General features: G+C 38.6%; 1 protein-coding gene across 13 annotated transcripts in view; it reads left to right on the plus strand.

The window, feature by feature from the left end:
• The window catches only part of LOC142489160 (uncharacterized), a 215,978-nt gene extending 202,289 nt beyond the window's left edge, over nt 1-13,689 (plus strand). For 11 of the 13 annotated variants that reach the window (XM_075589434.1, XM_075589440.1, XM_075589441.1 and 8 more), the window contains 7 exons: nt 4,205-4,246; nt 5,193-5,255; nt 8,769-8,810; nt 9,209-9,250; nt 9,715-9,777; nt 10,801-10,841; nt 13,485-13,689. In XM_075589434.1, the coding sequence (XP_075445549.1) occupies nt 4,205-4,246; nt 5,193-5,255; nt 8,769-8,810; nt 9,209-9,250; nt 9,715-9,777; nt 10,801-10,807 (259 nt within the window). In that variant the 3' untranslated portion in view covers nt 10,808-10,841; nt 13,485-13,689. The remainder of the gene's footprint in view (nt 1-4,204; nt 4,247-5,192; nt 5,256-8,768; nt 8,811-9,208; nt 9,251-9,714; nt 9,778-10,800; nt 10,842-13,484) is intronic. The other 2 variants (XM_075589443.1, XM_075589442.1) reach the window with 2 other exon arrangements.
• Nucleotides 13,690-14,559: the final 870 nt, after the last annotated feature.

A 14,559-nucleotide genomic window follows, 5' to 3' on the forward strand; every position in this document is an offset into this window, starting at 1 on the left:
AGTAATACTCCCTACACGAGCCTACACCTTGAGAAAGGCAGTATTACTGACGAAACGTTGGATTCCTTGGCATAATAAACCCCCCTTTTCATTGATGATTAAGATCGTGTGCCTGATTCTTCTTCTTCACAGGTGAAAACAGCACTTAACATACTTTAGTGTTATTTAGCTTTGAAGATACCCGCTAGTATTTAGCGAGTTGTTAACTCATTAAGTTAATAATTATGCTTTTTGGATATGTTCTCAAGACAACGGCCAAAAGTAAGATTTGTTGGAGCAATGTGGAGAAGAGCGGCTAGTACTGAATTACCTGCAAGATCATTGGGGAGGCATTAATGCAGCAGTGGGGAGACAAAGGTTGAAGATTGTGTATATATACGACATATATAAATATGCACCCTCCTTTATAATATATATAGTAAATACTAGAAAATAAAGTGATCTGCGCTCATAAATCGTGATAATTGTGCAAAAAGTGATTAAATAACCATACCCTTGTGATTAATAAACAAGAAAAAACCTGTTAACAAAACTGAGGTGATGCTGCTGTCTCGTGGTGTAGCTCCACAGACCAAACTAGTGCAAAAACAGAAAAAAGACAGCGCAAAAATACCTCATTGTGTAATGTATAAACAATATTGTATTTAAAAGACAGGTAAGTATCGCACGTACATCTATGAAATCAATATCAGGCAAGACATGTTATGGACATGTTACCACTCTGTGCTCCACCGGGATCAACTCTCCTCCCGCAGGCTCCGTAGGATCGATGCAGACCTCTTTGATAAGTAGTCTCAAACCTCTGCCGAGTGTGGTATAGGCGCTGTAGCTGCCACCGCAGAAGGAAACTTCGCTCCGGTCTTGTTCACCGCAGAAGGGGGATTCCCTCTGCCTCTGCCAAGTCCGGTGTAGTCGATGCAACAGCCGCCACGGAAGGACACTTCCTCTATCCTGGATCACTAGACGCACGCCAGTGACGTCATCAGGCGGCGTCAAGCGGTGCCAGACACAGATCACAAGCAGATGAATTGCCGATAGAGTATAAATGTCCTGATTGAGTCCCGAGCCACAAAGTGGTATTAATAAAGTAGGCAATAAAAACCTCATTAGATATAGGGAGAATGCGCCCTCATTCAGTCCAACGCGTTTCGTGTATCAAACACTTCGTCAGGGAATGGAGGAGGTAATGAAAGGGCGCTCATTTTATACCCACAATCCCCCTGTGATTGGCTGTATACAAACAGTCCCTCACATCAGAGGTATATCATACAATTAAAAGACATTTCGCTTTAGTTATAAGTGACTAACATATTACATAATAATTAATTTATTCAAAGTATTACATAAAAAACACATATATTAAATGAAGCTAAAAAATATAGAGAGATGTATTAGTCATGGGATAACAAACTTAATAAAATTCATCAATTAGCTGATCTAATCCAAACCAATCTAATGGAAAGAAAAAGATATCTAATGAAAAGAAAAAGATATAGAACAGAATAGGATTAAGGATAAGCCAGGAGAGAATCCTAATAACCAAATAAAGGAATGGTATTGATGTATTAAAATTATTAAATCTTATTAAAATATTAATAATATTAATAAAAAGACTCAATATAAAGACCATACGTCGAGTTCTTCATTTAGCCCTAGAGGGGACAGAGTTTGTAGCTTGTAAATCCACAAACTCTCTTGTTTGGAGAGCATTTTGTCCCTATCTCCACCGCGTCTCCCAATATTAACGGTTTGGATGCCTATATACTTCAGAAGACTAGAGTCGCAGTTATGTTTATTTTTAAAGTGCCTAGAAACACTATGGTGTTCTATACCTAACCTGATGTTCCTTGCGTGCTCTAAAATACGGATTCTAAGGTATCTCTTTGTGCGTCCCACATACTGGTACCCGCATGGACATTGAAGTAGATACTGCACCGACACACTTTATTCGAGCAAATACCCAGTATGTACCTGGCAGATACCTGGAATGCGCCGCTCCTCACCTCTGACAAGCCCCGTTGCGTTTGCCTTCCCAGCCTGGGTTCATGCCTGGCTGACGGGCGGCTGATCTGTTAAATGATAATGATTAGGATTTAATAGGCTGCAATGCTTCGCGTGTCTACCAGATGGCATAAATTCATGAATTGTAATGCAGTATGTATATATATATACTGTGCAGTATTGCAGCCAGCGGGAATAAAATGCTTCAATCGCTGCCTGGAAAATACCTCAATGCACTCGGGCAGAAAACAGTCACAAACCTCAATACACCCGGGTATACCCGAATTCGTGGGACTAGCCGAGCTCGAATAAAGTGTGTCGCCAGTGTATACTACATAAGTAGTTTTACAAGATATACAACCTTTGACCGTAAAACTTTCTTTTGTAGTGTTTGAGACAAATTGTTTTCGGTCAGTATGGAGCATCTTACAAGCTTTACATTTGCCGCAACTGAAATTCCCATCTGGCTTTTTAGGTAACCATGTTAACTCTGACACAGGGTCAATTGAAGGCCCTATGTCACTGGGTGCCAGATAGTGTTTCAGGTTTTTAGCTTTGCGGTAAATGAAGCTGGGTGCAGGTTTGAGGGAAGGGCCAAGGACAGGATCATTACATAGAATTTTCCAATTATCACTAATAATTTTCTGGATATGTCTACTTACTGAATTATATTCTGTAATGAACGGGACTTTGATTTTTTTTATCAACTATATTGTCCTCTGATTTTGTTATAGAGTTCTTCTGTACTAGAAGAGACTCCCTGTCCATGTCATAGACCTTCATTAGTGATTTAGTAAGAAGAGCCCTATCATAACCTCGGTCAATGAATTTATCAAACAGAAATGTTGATTGGCTTTCAAAGTCAGACAATAAACTACAGTTGCGTCTGATACGCATAAACTGACTCTGAGGGATGTTGTCAATCCATGACCTTTTGTGGTTACTGGAAGATAGTAAAAAGCTATTAGAATCCACTTTTTTGAAAAACGTTTTTGTATTAATGTTCAGACCTATTCTTGACTCTAAATGGAGATCAAGAAAATGAATTTCACTCACATTCGTCTCAGCGGTAAACCTCAAATTGAAGTTGTTATTGTTGAGGTACAGTTTAAAAGAATCTTGATGAATTTTATTAAGTTTGTTATCCCATGACTAATACATGTCTCTTTATTTTTTAGCTTCATTTAATATATGTGTTTTTTATGTAATACTTTGAATAAATTAATTATTATGTAATATGTTAGTCACTTATAACTAAAGCGAAATGTCTTTTAATTGTATGATATACCTCTGATGTGAGGGACTGTTTGTATACAGCCAATCACAGGGGGATTGTGGGTATAAAATGAGCGCCCTTTCATTACCTCCTCCATTCCCTGACGAAGTGTTTGATACACGAAACGCGTTGGACTGAATGAGGGCGCATTCTCCCTATATCTAATGAGTTTTTTATTGCCTACTTTATTAATACCACTTTGTGGCTCGGGAAACAATCAGGACATTTATACTCTATCGGCAATTCATCTGCTTGTGATCTGTGGCTGGCGCCGCTTGACGCCGCCTGATGACGTCACTGGCGTGCATCTAGTGATCCAGGATAGAGGAAGTGTCCTTCCGTGGCGGCTGTTGCATCGACTACACCGGACTTGGCAGAGGCAGAGGGAATCCCCTTTCTGCGGTGAACAAGACCGGAGCGAAGTTTCCTTCTGCGGTGGCAGCTACAGCGCCTATACCACACTCGGCAGAGGTTTGAGACTACTTATCAAAGAGGTCTGCATCGATCCTACGGAGCCTGCGGGAGGAGAGTTGATCCCGGTGGAGCACAGAGTGGTAACATGTCCATAACATGTCTTGCCTGATATTGATTTCATAGATGTACGTGCGATACTTACCTGTCTTTTAAATGCAATATTGTTTATACATTACACAATGATATAGTAAATACTGTATTGGTATCTGTGTGTATGTGTGTGTTTATATATACACACAAACTCATACAAAATCTATACACCAATTTAAGTATCATTATACAATACATCGCTCCACCGGTAATCAAATACTATAGATGTACAGAGATGCTGTAGGACATCCCTCCTGTGTATCAGGTGCTTTAGAACACATACAAACAGGTGCAGAGAAATGTTCATTAAACATCTCCACAAGCAGAAGGGCTAACTTTTATTTATCATGTTCTTCTCTCTAGGACACAAAAGAAAATGGATGCAACCACTCTATCAGTACCAAGGTCAGTGGATACTAAGTAAATGTGACTCTACAAATATATGAATATATATATATATATATATATATATATATATATATTTATAAAGCAGAAAAAAGCCGTGTTAGTCCAGTTGTGATAGTGCAGAATAAATGAGTTCTCCAGTATTCGGTGATACCTTTTTTATTGGACTAACAATTTATGTCATAGGACAAGCTTTCGAGAGTTATCCTCTCTTCTTCAGGTCAAGCAATATATATATATATATATATATATAGATATATATATATATCTATATATATATATATATATATATATAGAGGTTAGTGTATCTCAAAAGCTCGCACAAATTAAAGCATTTAGTTAGCCACAGAAGGGTATCGAATATTTGTTTTTGATTATATTTATATGTAGGTATAAACATAACACAAAGGCAGATAAATGTCTAACAAACCTCGCCACAACCAGAAGGACTACATTTTATTTATCATGTTCTTCTCTCTAGGTCACATAAGAAGAGGGATGTCAGTGTTTCACCTGTGACAATGTCAGCTGATCTGAATGAATGCTTCGTTAGATATATAGATGATGTGTTACCACATTCTCACATCATCATTTCAAAGACTGTATTTGAAATAATGCTATGGTTTTTTTAAAACATCTACAAAAGGGCTGATATTTCCCTTTTATATGACGATAAGATATCATAAATATATTGTGCTCACAATCCACTCTCAATAGCCTACAATAAAGAGAAGAGAAGGGAAAGACAAGGGGTGGTGCGGGTGCTGTCCTATGGCTGCTCTCCATTATTCTGGTAGCTGAGATGCTCTGCCCAAACCACTAAATACTGCAGTCTGTCTATATTGTCTTCACATGAGTGTGTTTTGTCTCAGTGACTGTCTTCAGGTTGAGTATGTGTCTCCTACTACACCAGTTAACACGCTGCTCTTCATCCTATAACCCACAGAGATGGCTCTTTTCAGAATATGTTGGACTCCAGTAAGAGGAAATATCCGGGGGAAATCAAAAGGTATGTGTTCTTCCTCTCTTATTGCTAATGCAGGGTAAAGACAAGGTTTGTGTTATCAATCTACTGGCCTAAACACTGAGGACATGGACATTTTGAAAGATATGAATCAATATTAGAGAGGTGCAAATCTGCAAGTCCTGGTCGCTTCAATAAATGCTTAGTGTGCCTACCCCGGGATTTTTTAACCCCACATGCAAAATGATGACCACACAGTTGTGTGGAAGTAAAATATGGTCACAGCTGTACTTATTTATGAAAATGAAACTGTCAGCCATCCCGCTAGCCCGTGCAATACAGGTTGCAGCCCGTGCGTCCTGCGACTTGTATGGCGGGAGAACCTTACACCGCCTCTGTCTGGTCTCATACCACTGCTGGTCTCACCCACCGCTGTATGGCATGAGACACTAACGTCACTCTTCTCTGGACGCACACCGCCCTTCTGAAAATGCTCCACTCCCAGTTCCCTTCTCCTGGCCACGTGGGCCCAATCACATAAGTTGGGGCCAGCTTCTTAAGACTTAGGCAGGGATACAGTCCAGCTACATAAGTCGACGCCTCCGGGCATACCCAATCTTTTCCGGGGACTAATACTATGGTGCCCAACCGCATAGGTTTGCGTCTCAGTTCTTGGTGTTTCCCAGCACCATTAAGCTAACTGGCCTGACCGATCCGGCACCTGGAGGAACCATTAAGGACCTTTTCTGGGGACATACCCCCAACCGAAGCTGTACCCCTGCTCTCTGATTGCCTATTGCCCCAGGAAGGAGGCGTGTCCAACGCCGAAACATACGTCGGGTACAGCATTCCATGAGGCGGTGCAGCAGTGGTGTAGAAGCAGTGAGCTCAACGTGGGCTAAACCGGCTGCAAACAAGTTTAAGGTAGCAGGAGCCAGAGACTGACTCAGTGTCTGATTAAGCAGGTTTGCCTTGTTTAGCAGCAGCGGGGTATGCTGAACTTAGCAGCAGAGCTGCCTCACGGAGCAATATGCGTTTTAACTTTTATATAATGATGGGTACCTCTCTGACACATTGATCTCCGCCAGTGATTTTTGCTTGTCGACTTTTTGATATACACAATGATATGCCCTAAATGTGGCATCTTAGAATAACTCATACATATATACTTGTATTGATGTCAAAGTGTTATATAAGAACTAAAATTGTATGTGCTTTACTTTTCACGAGTGAACGTAAGCAGGAGAAAGATTTGCTCCAGTATGCAGCTTTAGCGAGTTCTGTGTCCATAGACAAACTTTAGGTTTGCAGTAATAAAAAATTTATAAAAGATATGCCTTAAACATTGCATTTTGCAAGGCTAAGTACACAGGACCTATGGCATAGTGCTGTATACCAAAGCTGTATTTTATTAGGAGTATTTAGCTGTGGGCATTAGACCTAACAGACTCTATTTTCAATCTCATAATAATTTTCCTGAGGACCACTCAAGTGAATTTGTATATAAGGCAGTTTGGATAAATCTTGCTACCCATTGATATTTCTATGTTGAAAGGCTCTCTGCTTTTCTGCTAGGACATCGTGTTAAAAACATCAAAGTGAGACAGATATTGTGTATGCAGTAAAAAGCTACCAAGAGCAACATGTGTTGCAAATAAGTTACTAAAGCAAGTCAAACTAATGATTTACTGATCAGATGCTGTTTCTGCTTTTGTCTATATGGGCTGCAATGAGAATTTACTTGTTCTTTCACTATAAGCGAATATGGGGTTTATCAAGGCCTTTAAGCAAGAACAGATTGTTTAAATCTGATACCATAAATTGTGTATATATTCAAGAAAATTATTAATCCAGGACAACACTTGATTTATATTTTACAATCTGGAGTAAATATACACCATGGATTAATTTTTCTGTAACAAGAGGTTACCTTTCATTTGATGATACGACCAGACAGGTTTATATATTAAATATCTAGAACTGGTGTTTTATTTGCTTACTTAAGTGATCAATTCTTTTTTAGTTAATGATCAGTAAATGTTATGTTTTAAATTACTAATCATTCATCATTTGTAGTATGGTGCGCCGAATAGGGAGCTCTGTTTATAGTGCTTCTATGCACTAATTGTTTATTGCCTGTAAAGACACACTGAGGTTTCAGATAAAGATGTCTATGACAATTTAACATTAAAGTAGACCACCAAACCTACAACATGTTGTCGGTCCTCCCATTCATTTAATGCTAAATTGTCTTTATAATATTTAAAAGTAAAACATACAGGACACCTGTAAGCTCATATTGAACCCCAAAAATAAAATTTAAAAGTAAGACAACTCTTGATGGGGACTGGAACCACCTGGCACTAACTCATAACGCATATTTCTGAAAATATTGGGGCTTCTTCATTAGAAGGCAGTACAGTCAGGACCAAATATGTACAGTATGGGAGATTATTGGTTCTCAAGAGAAGCAGAGTGTCCTGTACGGCACACCTGTGTGCCCGTGACCTGTATATGGTTCAAGGGTTACACCCATTGCTCACATGCAGTTTTACCTCTCTCCACACCCAAAGGGATTATTAAAGGCTCTGTGGATGGCGTTGTTACATGAAACACCTCTTTTACTTACCATTAGCACTAACACCCATTATTTTGACTCAAGGGTCTGTTACAGATGAAAACAGGGAAAGATGGTAGTGCACGCACTCAAACAAACAGGTGATAGTAGGGTACTTAACCGCCGGTGCGCTGGTTCTGGGGAGTTCCTGATGTCCCAAAGAGATCCAGTGAACAAGAAGAATCAGGCACACAGTCTTAATCATCAATAAAAAGGGGGATTTATTGTGCCAAGGAATCCAACATTTCGGCAGTAATACTGCCTACACGAGCGTACACCTTGAGAAAGGCAGAATTTATTACTGCTGAAACGTTGGATTCCTTGGCATAATAAACCCCCCTTTTCATTGATGATTAAGACCGTGTGCCTGATTCTTCTTCTTCACAGGTGAAAACAGCACTTAACATACTTTAGTGTTATTTAGCTTTGAAGACACCCGCTAGTATTTAGCGATTTGTTAACTCATTAAGTTAATAATTATGCTTTTTGGATATGTTCTCAAGACAACGACCAAAAGTAAGATTTGTTGGAGCAATGTGGAGAAGAGCGGCTAGTACTGAATTACCTGCAAGATCATTGGGGAGGCATTAATGCTGCAGTGGGGAGACAAAGGTTGAAGATTGTGTGTATATATACGACATATATAAATATACACCCTCCTTTATAATATATATAGTAAATACTGTATTGGTATCTGTGTGTATGTGTATGTTTATATATACACACAAACTCACACACAACCTACACACCCATTTAAGTATCATTATACAATACATCGCTCCACCGGTAATCAAATACTATAGACATACAGAGATGCTGTAGAACATCACTCCTGTGTATCAGGTGCTTTAGAACACATACAAACAGGTGCAGATAAATGTTCATTAAACATCTACACAAGCAGAAGGGCTAACGTTTATTTATCATGTTCTTCTCTCTAGGACACATAAGAAAATGGATGCAACCACTCTATCAGTACCAAGGTCAGTGGATACTAAGTAAATATGACTCTACAATTATATGAATATATATATATAAAAAGTAGATTTTATCAGATTGGAGTCCGGAAAAAACGAGACAGCACACAGTCCAGTAGTTCCAATGAAGCTATATTCAGAGTAACATGGCACCACCTCCAACGTTTCGATCACACAAGCGTGACCTTCCTCAGGGACGTGCGATATATATATATTTAGAGGTTAGTGTATCTCAAAAGCTCGCACAAATTAAAGCATTTAGTTAGCCACAGAACGGTATCGAATATTTGTTTTTGATTATATTTATATGTAGGTATAAACATAACACAAAGGCAAATAAATGTCTAACAAACCTCGCCACAAGCAGAAGGACTAACTTTTATTTATCATGTTCTTCTCTCTAGATCACATGAGAAGATGGATGTCAGTGTTCCACCTGTGACAAGGTCAGCTGATCTGAATGAATGCTTCGTTAGATACATAGATGATGTGTTACCACATTCTCACATCATCATTTCAAAGACTGTATTTGAAATAATGCTATGTTTTTTTTTAAACATCTACAAAAGGGCTGATATTTCCCTTTTTTCTGACTATGATAAGATGTCATAAATATATTGTGCTCACAATCCACTCTCAATAGACAATAGGGGAGGGAATTTTCTTCTAGGAGCCTATAGCCTATAAGAAAGAGAGAAGAGAAGGGAAAGACAAGGGGTGGTGGGTGTGAGGTCCTATGGCTGATCTCCATTATTCTGGTAGCTGAGATGCTCTGCCCAAACAACTAAATGCTGCAGTCTGTCTATATTGTCTTCACATGAGTGTGTTGTGTCTCAGTGACTGTCTTCAGGTTGAGTTCGTGTACCTACTACACCAGTTAACACGTTGCTCTCCATCTTATAACCCACAGAGAGGGCTCTTTTCAGAATGTTTTGTTCTCCAGGAAGAGAAAATGTCAGTGGGAAATCAAAAGGTATGTGTTCTTCCTCTCTTATTGCTAATGCAGGGTAAAGACAAGGTTTGTGTTATCAATCTACTGGCCTAAACACTGAGGACATGGAAATTTTGAAAGATATGAATCAACATTAGAGAGGTGCAAATCTGTCCTGGTCGCTTCAATAAATGCTTAGTATGCCTACCCCGAGATTTCTTAACCCCACATGCAAAACGATAACAACACAGTTTTGTGGAAGTAGAATATGTTCACAGCTATAATTATTTATGAAAATGAAACTGTCAGCCACCCCCCAGGACCATGCAACACAAGTTGCAGCCCGTTCGTCCTGCAACTTGTATGGCGGGAGACTCTTACGCTGCCTCAGTCTGGTTTATTATTATTATTAGTAGTTGTCAGCTTGGTTTTATGAAGGCTAGGTCGTGCCAATCTAACCTTATTAGTTTCTTTGAGGAGATAAGTAGGAATTTAGACCAGGGTAATACAGTTGATGGTCCACTTAGATTTTGCAAAGGCTTTGATACTGTGCACACAATAGGGTAGTATACAAAATAATGTAAATGGGTTTTATGAAGGCTAGGTCGTGCCAATCTAACCTTATTAGTTTCTTTGAGGAGATAAGTAAGAATTTAGACCAGGGTAATACAGTTGATGGTCCACTTAGATTTTGCAAAGGTTTTAATACTGTGCACACAATAGGGTAGTATACAAAATAATGTAAATGGGTCTCTGTTAAGAAATATTGGCACCTGGATTGAAAACTGGTTGAAGGATAGACAAAAGAGTGTGTTCATAAATGGAACCTTTTCAGGTTGGGCTTAAGTTGAGTGGAATTCCTCAAGGTTCGGTACGGGACCTTCTGCTTTTTTTTTTTACTTCTTTTTAATGACCTTGAGGTTGGCATAGCAAGCAAAGTCTCCATCTTTGCTGATGACACTAAATTATGTAAGGTATTATAGTAAAATCAGAGCAGGAGCAGCCTGAAAATATTTACAGTACTGTACCAAATCTTTAATTGTTAGTATTCTTTTTTTCTTCCAGGCTATAATTATGGGGTTACCATCTGACATTAGCCAATAAAGGTATGTAAAATAGATCAAGGTGTATTTATGCATAGAATCATTCATTAGACCGGTCAACTTCTCCATGTACATCATTTGTCATTTTTGTTTTCTCAAATTGGATTAGGCTTGGGACTATTTTTTCCCCAAGTGGACACAATTCAGCATCTAGTTGTTGAGAAGAGAATTGTTATATTGCCAAATGATCAAGAGATGATCACAAAAGAAACCCCAAAATCTTGCACACAACCTATAATAGTAGTAAACAGTAATGAATGTCCAGAAGGGGTACAATCCATAAAGAATAACACTTCTATGTTAGTAAGAATAAACTCTTCTAAGTGTATCATATGTGAAAAAAGAAAATGTAGATAAAATATCTCACGATGAAATAATGCCGACTTCGTATACATAAAACAGATGAAATAGACTGCTCTCCATAAATGTTGTGTCCAAGTATAGATAGGGTAAGCTGGTGCAAGGAGGTAAACAATATAGTTTACAGAGAGAACCCAAGAGAAGGGCTCAAAGAACCCCACTAGAATGCACTCAGAGCATTAATACAGAGATACCCTCCTGAAATGAAATGACCAAATCAAATAGGGATAAAAGAGTGACCAAAAACAAATAAGGTTTAATACATTAAATTATTCTCACTAAATAGTTAAAATCTATAAAATTGTCCCCACGGAGAACCAGAGAAAAAGAGGAATATGTTTGCCTCTGGATAGCTATCATTAGACTAATGGCTGCATACTCTTTCTCTCCTGCGGAGTATCAATCACATTAGATACTCTCTGAGACTCACATTGGTTCAAAGGAGAATATAAATATTGCTGTTTACATAGATAAAAATAGTTGCAATATCAGCTGGTAAGGGGTTAATACCAAAGCTTGCCTTACCACATAAATATGTGAACGGTGCTGTACAGATAATACCAGCTAGTAAAGAGTTAATACCAAAGCTTGCATTACCACTCTGGCTATGCAGAGTGTGCTATAAGAAATAGTATCCTCTGTCAGTATAGCTAATTCCACATATCTTGTATCCACCAATAGATTGTAGCTAAAGTGTATCCATGTGTCCCAGGCAAAGTTGTATACCATGAGAAGCCTTACCGCAATGTATAGTATATGTGTAATAGATAGCCACACTGATACAGCTACAAACTAACTATTGTATGTAGTAGTTAAAGCCACCGCCTGTATGTTGATCCATATTGGGTCAATGTGCTAAAATATAGGATGTTTGCACGCGTATAGGGTTACAGCGAACCCAAATAGAAACAATTGATACTAGCCGTAATGGTCGAAACACGCATGGACGGCAGCTCCTCCATGACGTCACCTCCGCGACGTCCTACTCTACCGACATATGTTTTGAGCGATTAACGCGCTTCATCAGGGGAGGGAGTCTACTCTAAAACATCCCCATACCAGTTATATACAGTATCTCCTTAGAGAACGTGGCTGTACCCAAATTAGCCAGTCAGGACCATGGTATCATTAGGTACCCTATCCAGTCAAAGGTAGAACAGATAATACATTATCACGGACATTTAAAAGTTAAAAAACATCACACCCCCTTCTTAACCTCCACTTGTTACTGTCATGTGTTATATTATACAAAGTGTGTTAAAAGCACCTACCATACCTAGAGCCAGAACAGTATCTTAATGACCTTCCATACACGTGTATATTTACATGTACGAACTACTATATATATATATATATAGTAGTTTGTACATGTAAATATACATATACATATATATATAATGTAGGTGTGTGTGTGGTCCTTTTACGTGATCCGCCCCTATTGGTCAATACGGGTCTAAGCTGGTTTAAAGACTATATACCCGGATCCCATATTAGATAAGCAAACTCCTCTATCCATTTAGTGTATAAATAACACATATATGTATATGTGGATGTAGGAATGTATAGTCTCTTTATTTATCTGCCCCTATTGGTCAATGCGGATTATTACAGAATTAAAGACCGTATACCCAGGATCCCAAAATACTCCTAATTTTATTGAGTGCATAAATAGGTAGAATTAAAAGTAAACTAATCCCTATTAGATGGATATATTAGATTTACCTTTTCTTCTCCTATATATAGGAGGTCATATATCTATGATAGAAGGGGGATGGTGACAGTCTACCAATTATGACAAAGTGCATGCAGATGTATAATGATTCAAAGAGAGGCAGAATACATAAACCCTTTGTTCAAACCGACAGGAGACTGGGTTTGTAATAAGAAAATCCAGCGGCACTCCCGCTGGAGCAGTTTCTTATCCCAGTCCCTCCCACGTGGATTGCGAGGTACATATTCAATTGCGGTAAAATGCATCACATCTTCGTTCCCTTGAGGGGACTCAATGATGTGTCTTGCTATAGGTGTGTTCAATGGTGTTTCTAACGTTCCCTATATGTTCTAGTAACTGCGTCTTGAATTGTCTATGCGTTTTTCCTATGTATCTTTTGCCGCAATCACATGTCATAAGATAAATAACCCCACATATTAGGCAATTCATAAAATCCTTGGATCTTGAAGGTTGATGAATTGGAAAAATTGCTAAAAGTTTTGATAGCTCTCATAAAGGGACACGCTTTACATCTTATACATGTGTGGTAACCTTGTGGTTTCTCTCCTAACCAGGTTTTGGTCGGTTTGGACTGAAAATGGCTCCATACCAGTCTATCCTGGATGCTACCATGCCGTCTACATCCCGTGCTAGGAGTATCGTGAAGAATTTTACGAAGCTCTGTGTCCTCTAATAGAACATGCCGATGTTTTTGTAGGATGTGTTTTGTTTCCTGCCATAGACTATTCAATCTTCCAATAAATTGTATTGTCTCATCCACCTTTGCAATTTTGTTATTGGAGAGTTATCCTGTTCTTTCTGACATCAGGGCTCTATAATAAGCCTTATTAATGATCTTATTCGAGTACCCCCTTTCCCGGAATCTTAGTGTCATGTCTAGTGATTGTCTCTTGTATTCGGATACTGAAGAACAGTTCCACCTCAGTCTCAGGAATTATCCTATTGGTATATTGCTTGTAATCTGACTGGGGTGGTGGCTAGTCGACATAAAAGAGTGTATTTCGTGGAGGTAGGTTTTCTATAGATACTTGTTTCGAGATTCCCTATTTGTGTCTTTACAGTAGTACCGTGATGTCTAAAAACTCAATTTGGGTTTTGCTTATTTGGAAGGTCAAATTGAGGTTATGTTGATTGGTGTTCAGAGTTTTCATGAACTCTTTCAACAAATCCATTCCATATTAGAAGGACATCATCAATATATCTGACCCACAACTCCACATGTCCTGTAAATCGTTCCAGGGTCTCCATGAAGACCACTGTTTCATAGATATATAACCTCCTATATATAGCAGAAGAAAAGGTAAATCTCATATATCCATCTAATAGGGATTAGTTTACTTTTAACTCTACCTATTTATGCACTCAATAAAATTAGGAGTATTTTGGGATCCTGGGTATACAGTCTTTTATTCTGTAATAATCCGCATTGACCAATAGAGGCGGATAAATAAAGAGACTACACATTCCTACATCAAACATCTACATATATGTGTTATTTATACACTAAATGGATAGAGGGGTTTGCTTATCTAATATGAGATCCGGGTATAGTCTTTAAACCAGCTTAGATCCGTATTGGCCAATAGGGGCGGATCACATAAAAGGACTACACACTCCTAATTAATATAT

This window comes from Ascaphus truei, chromosome 3 (genome assembly GCF_040206685.1).
Source record: "Ascaphus truei isolate aAscTru1 chromosome 3, aAscTru1.hap1, whole genome shotgun sequence".
Classification (NCBI taxonomy): Eukaryota; Metazoa; Chordata; class Amphibia; order Anura; family Ascaphidae; genus Ascaphus; species Ascaphus truei.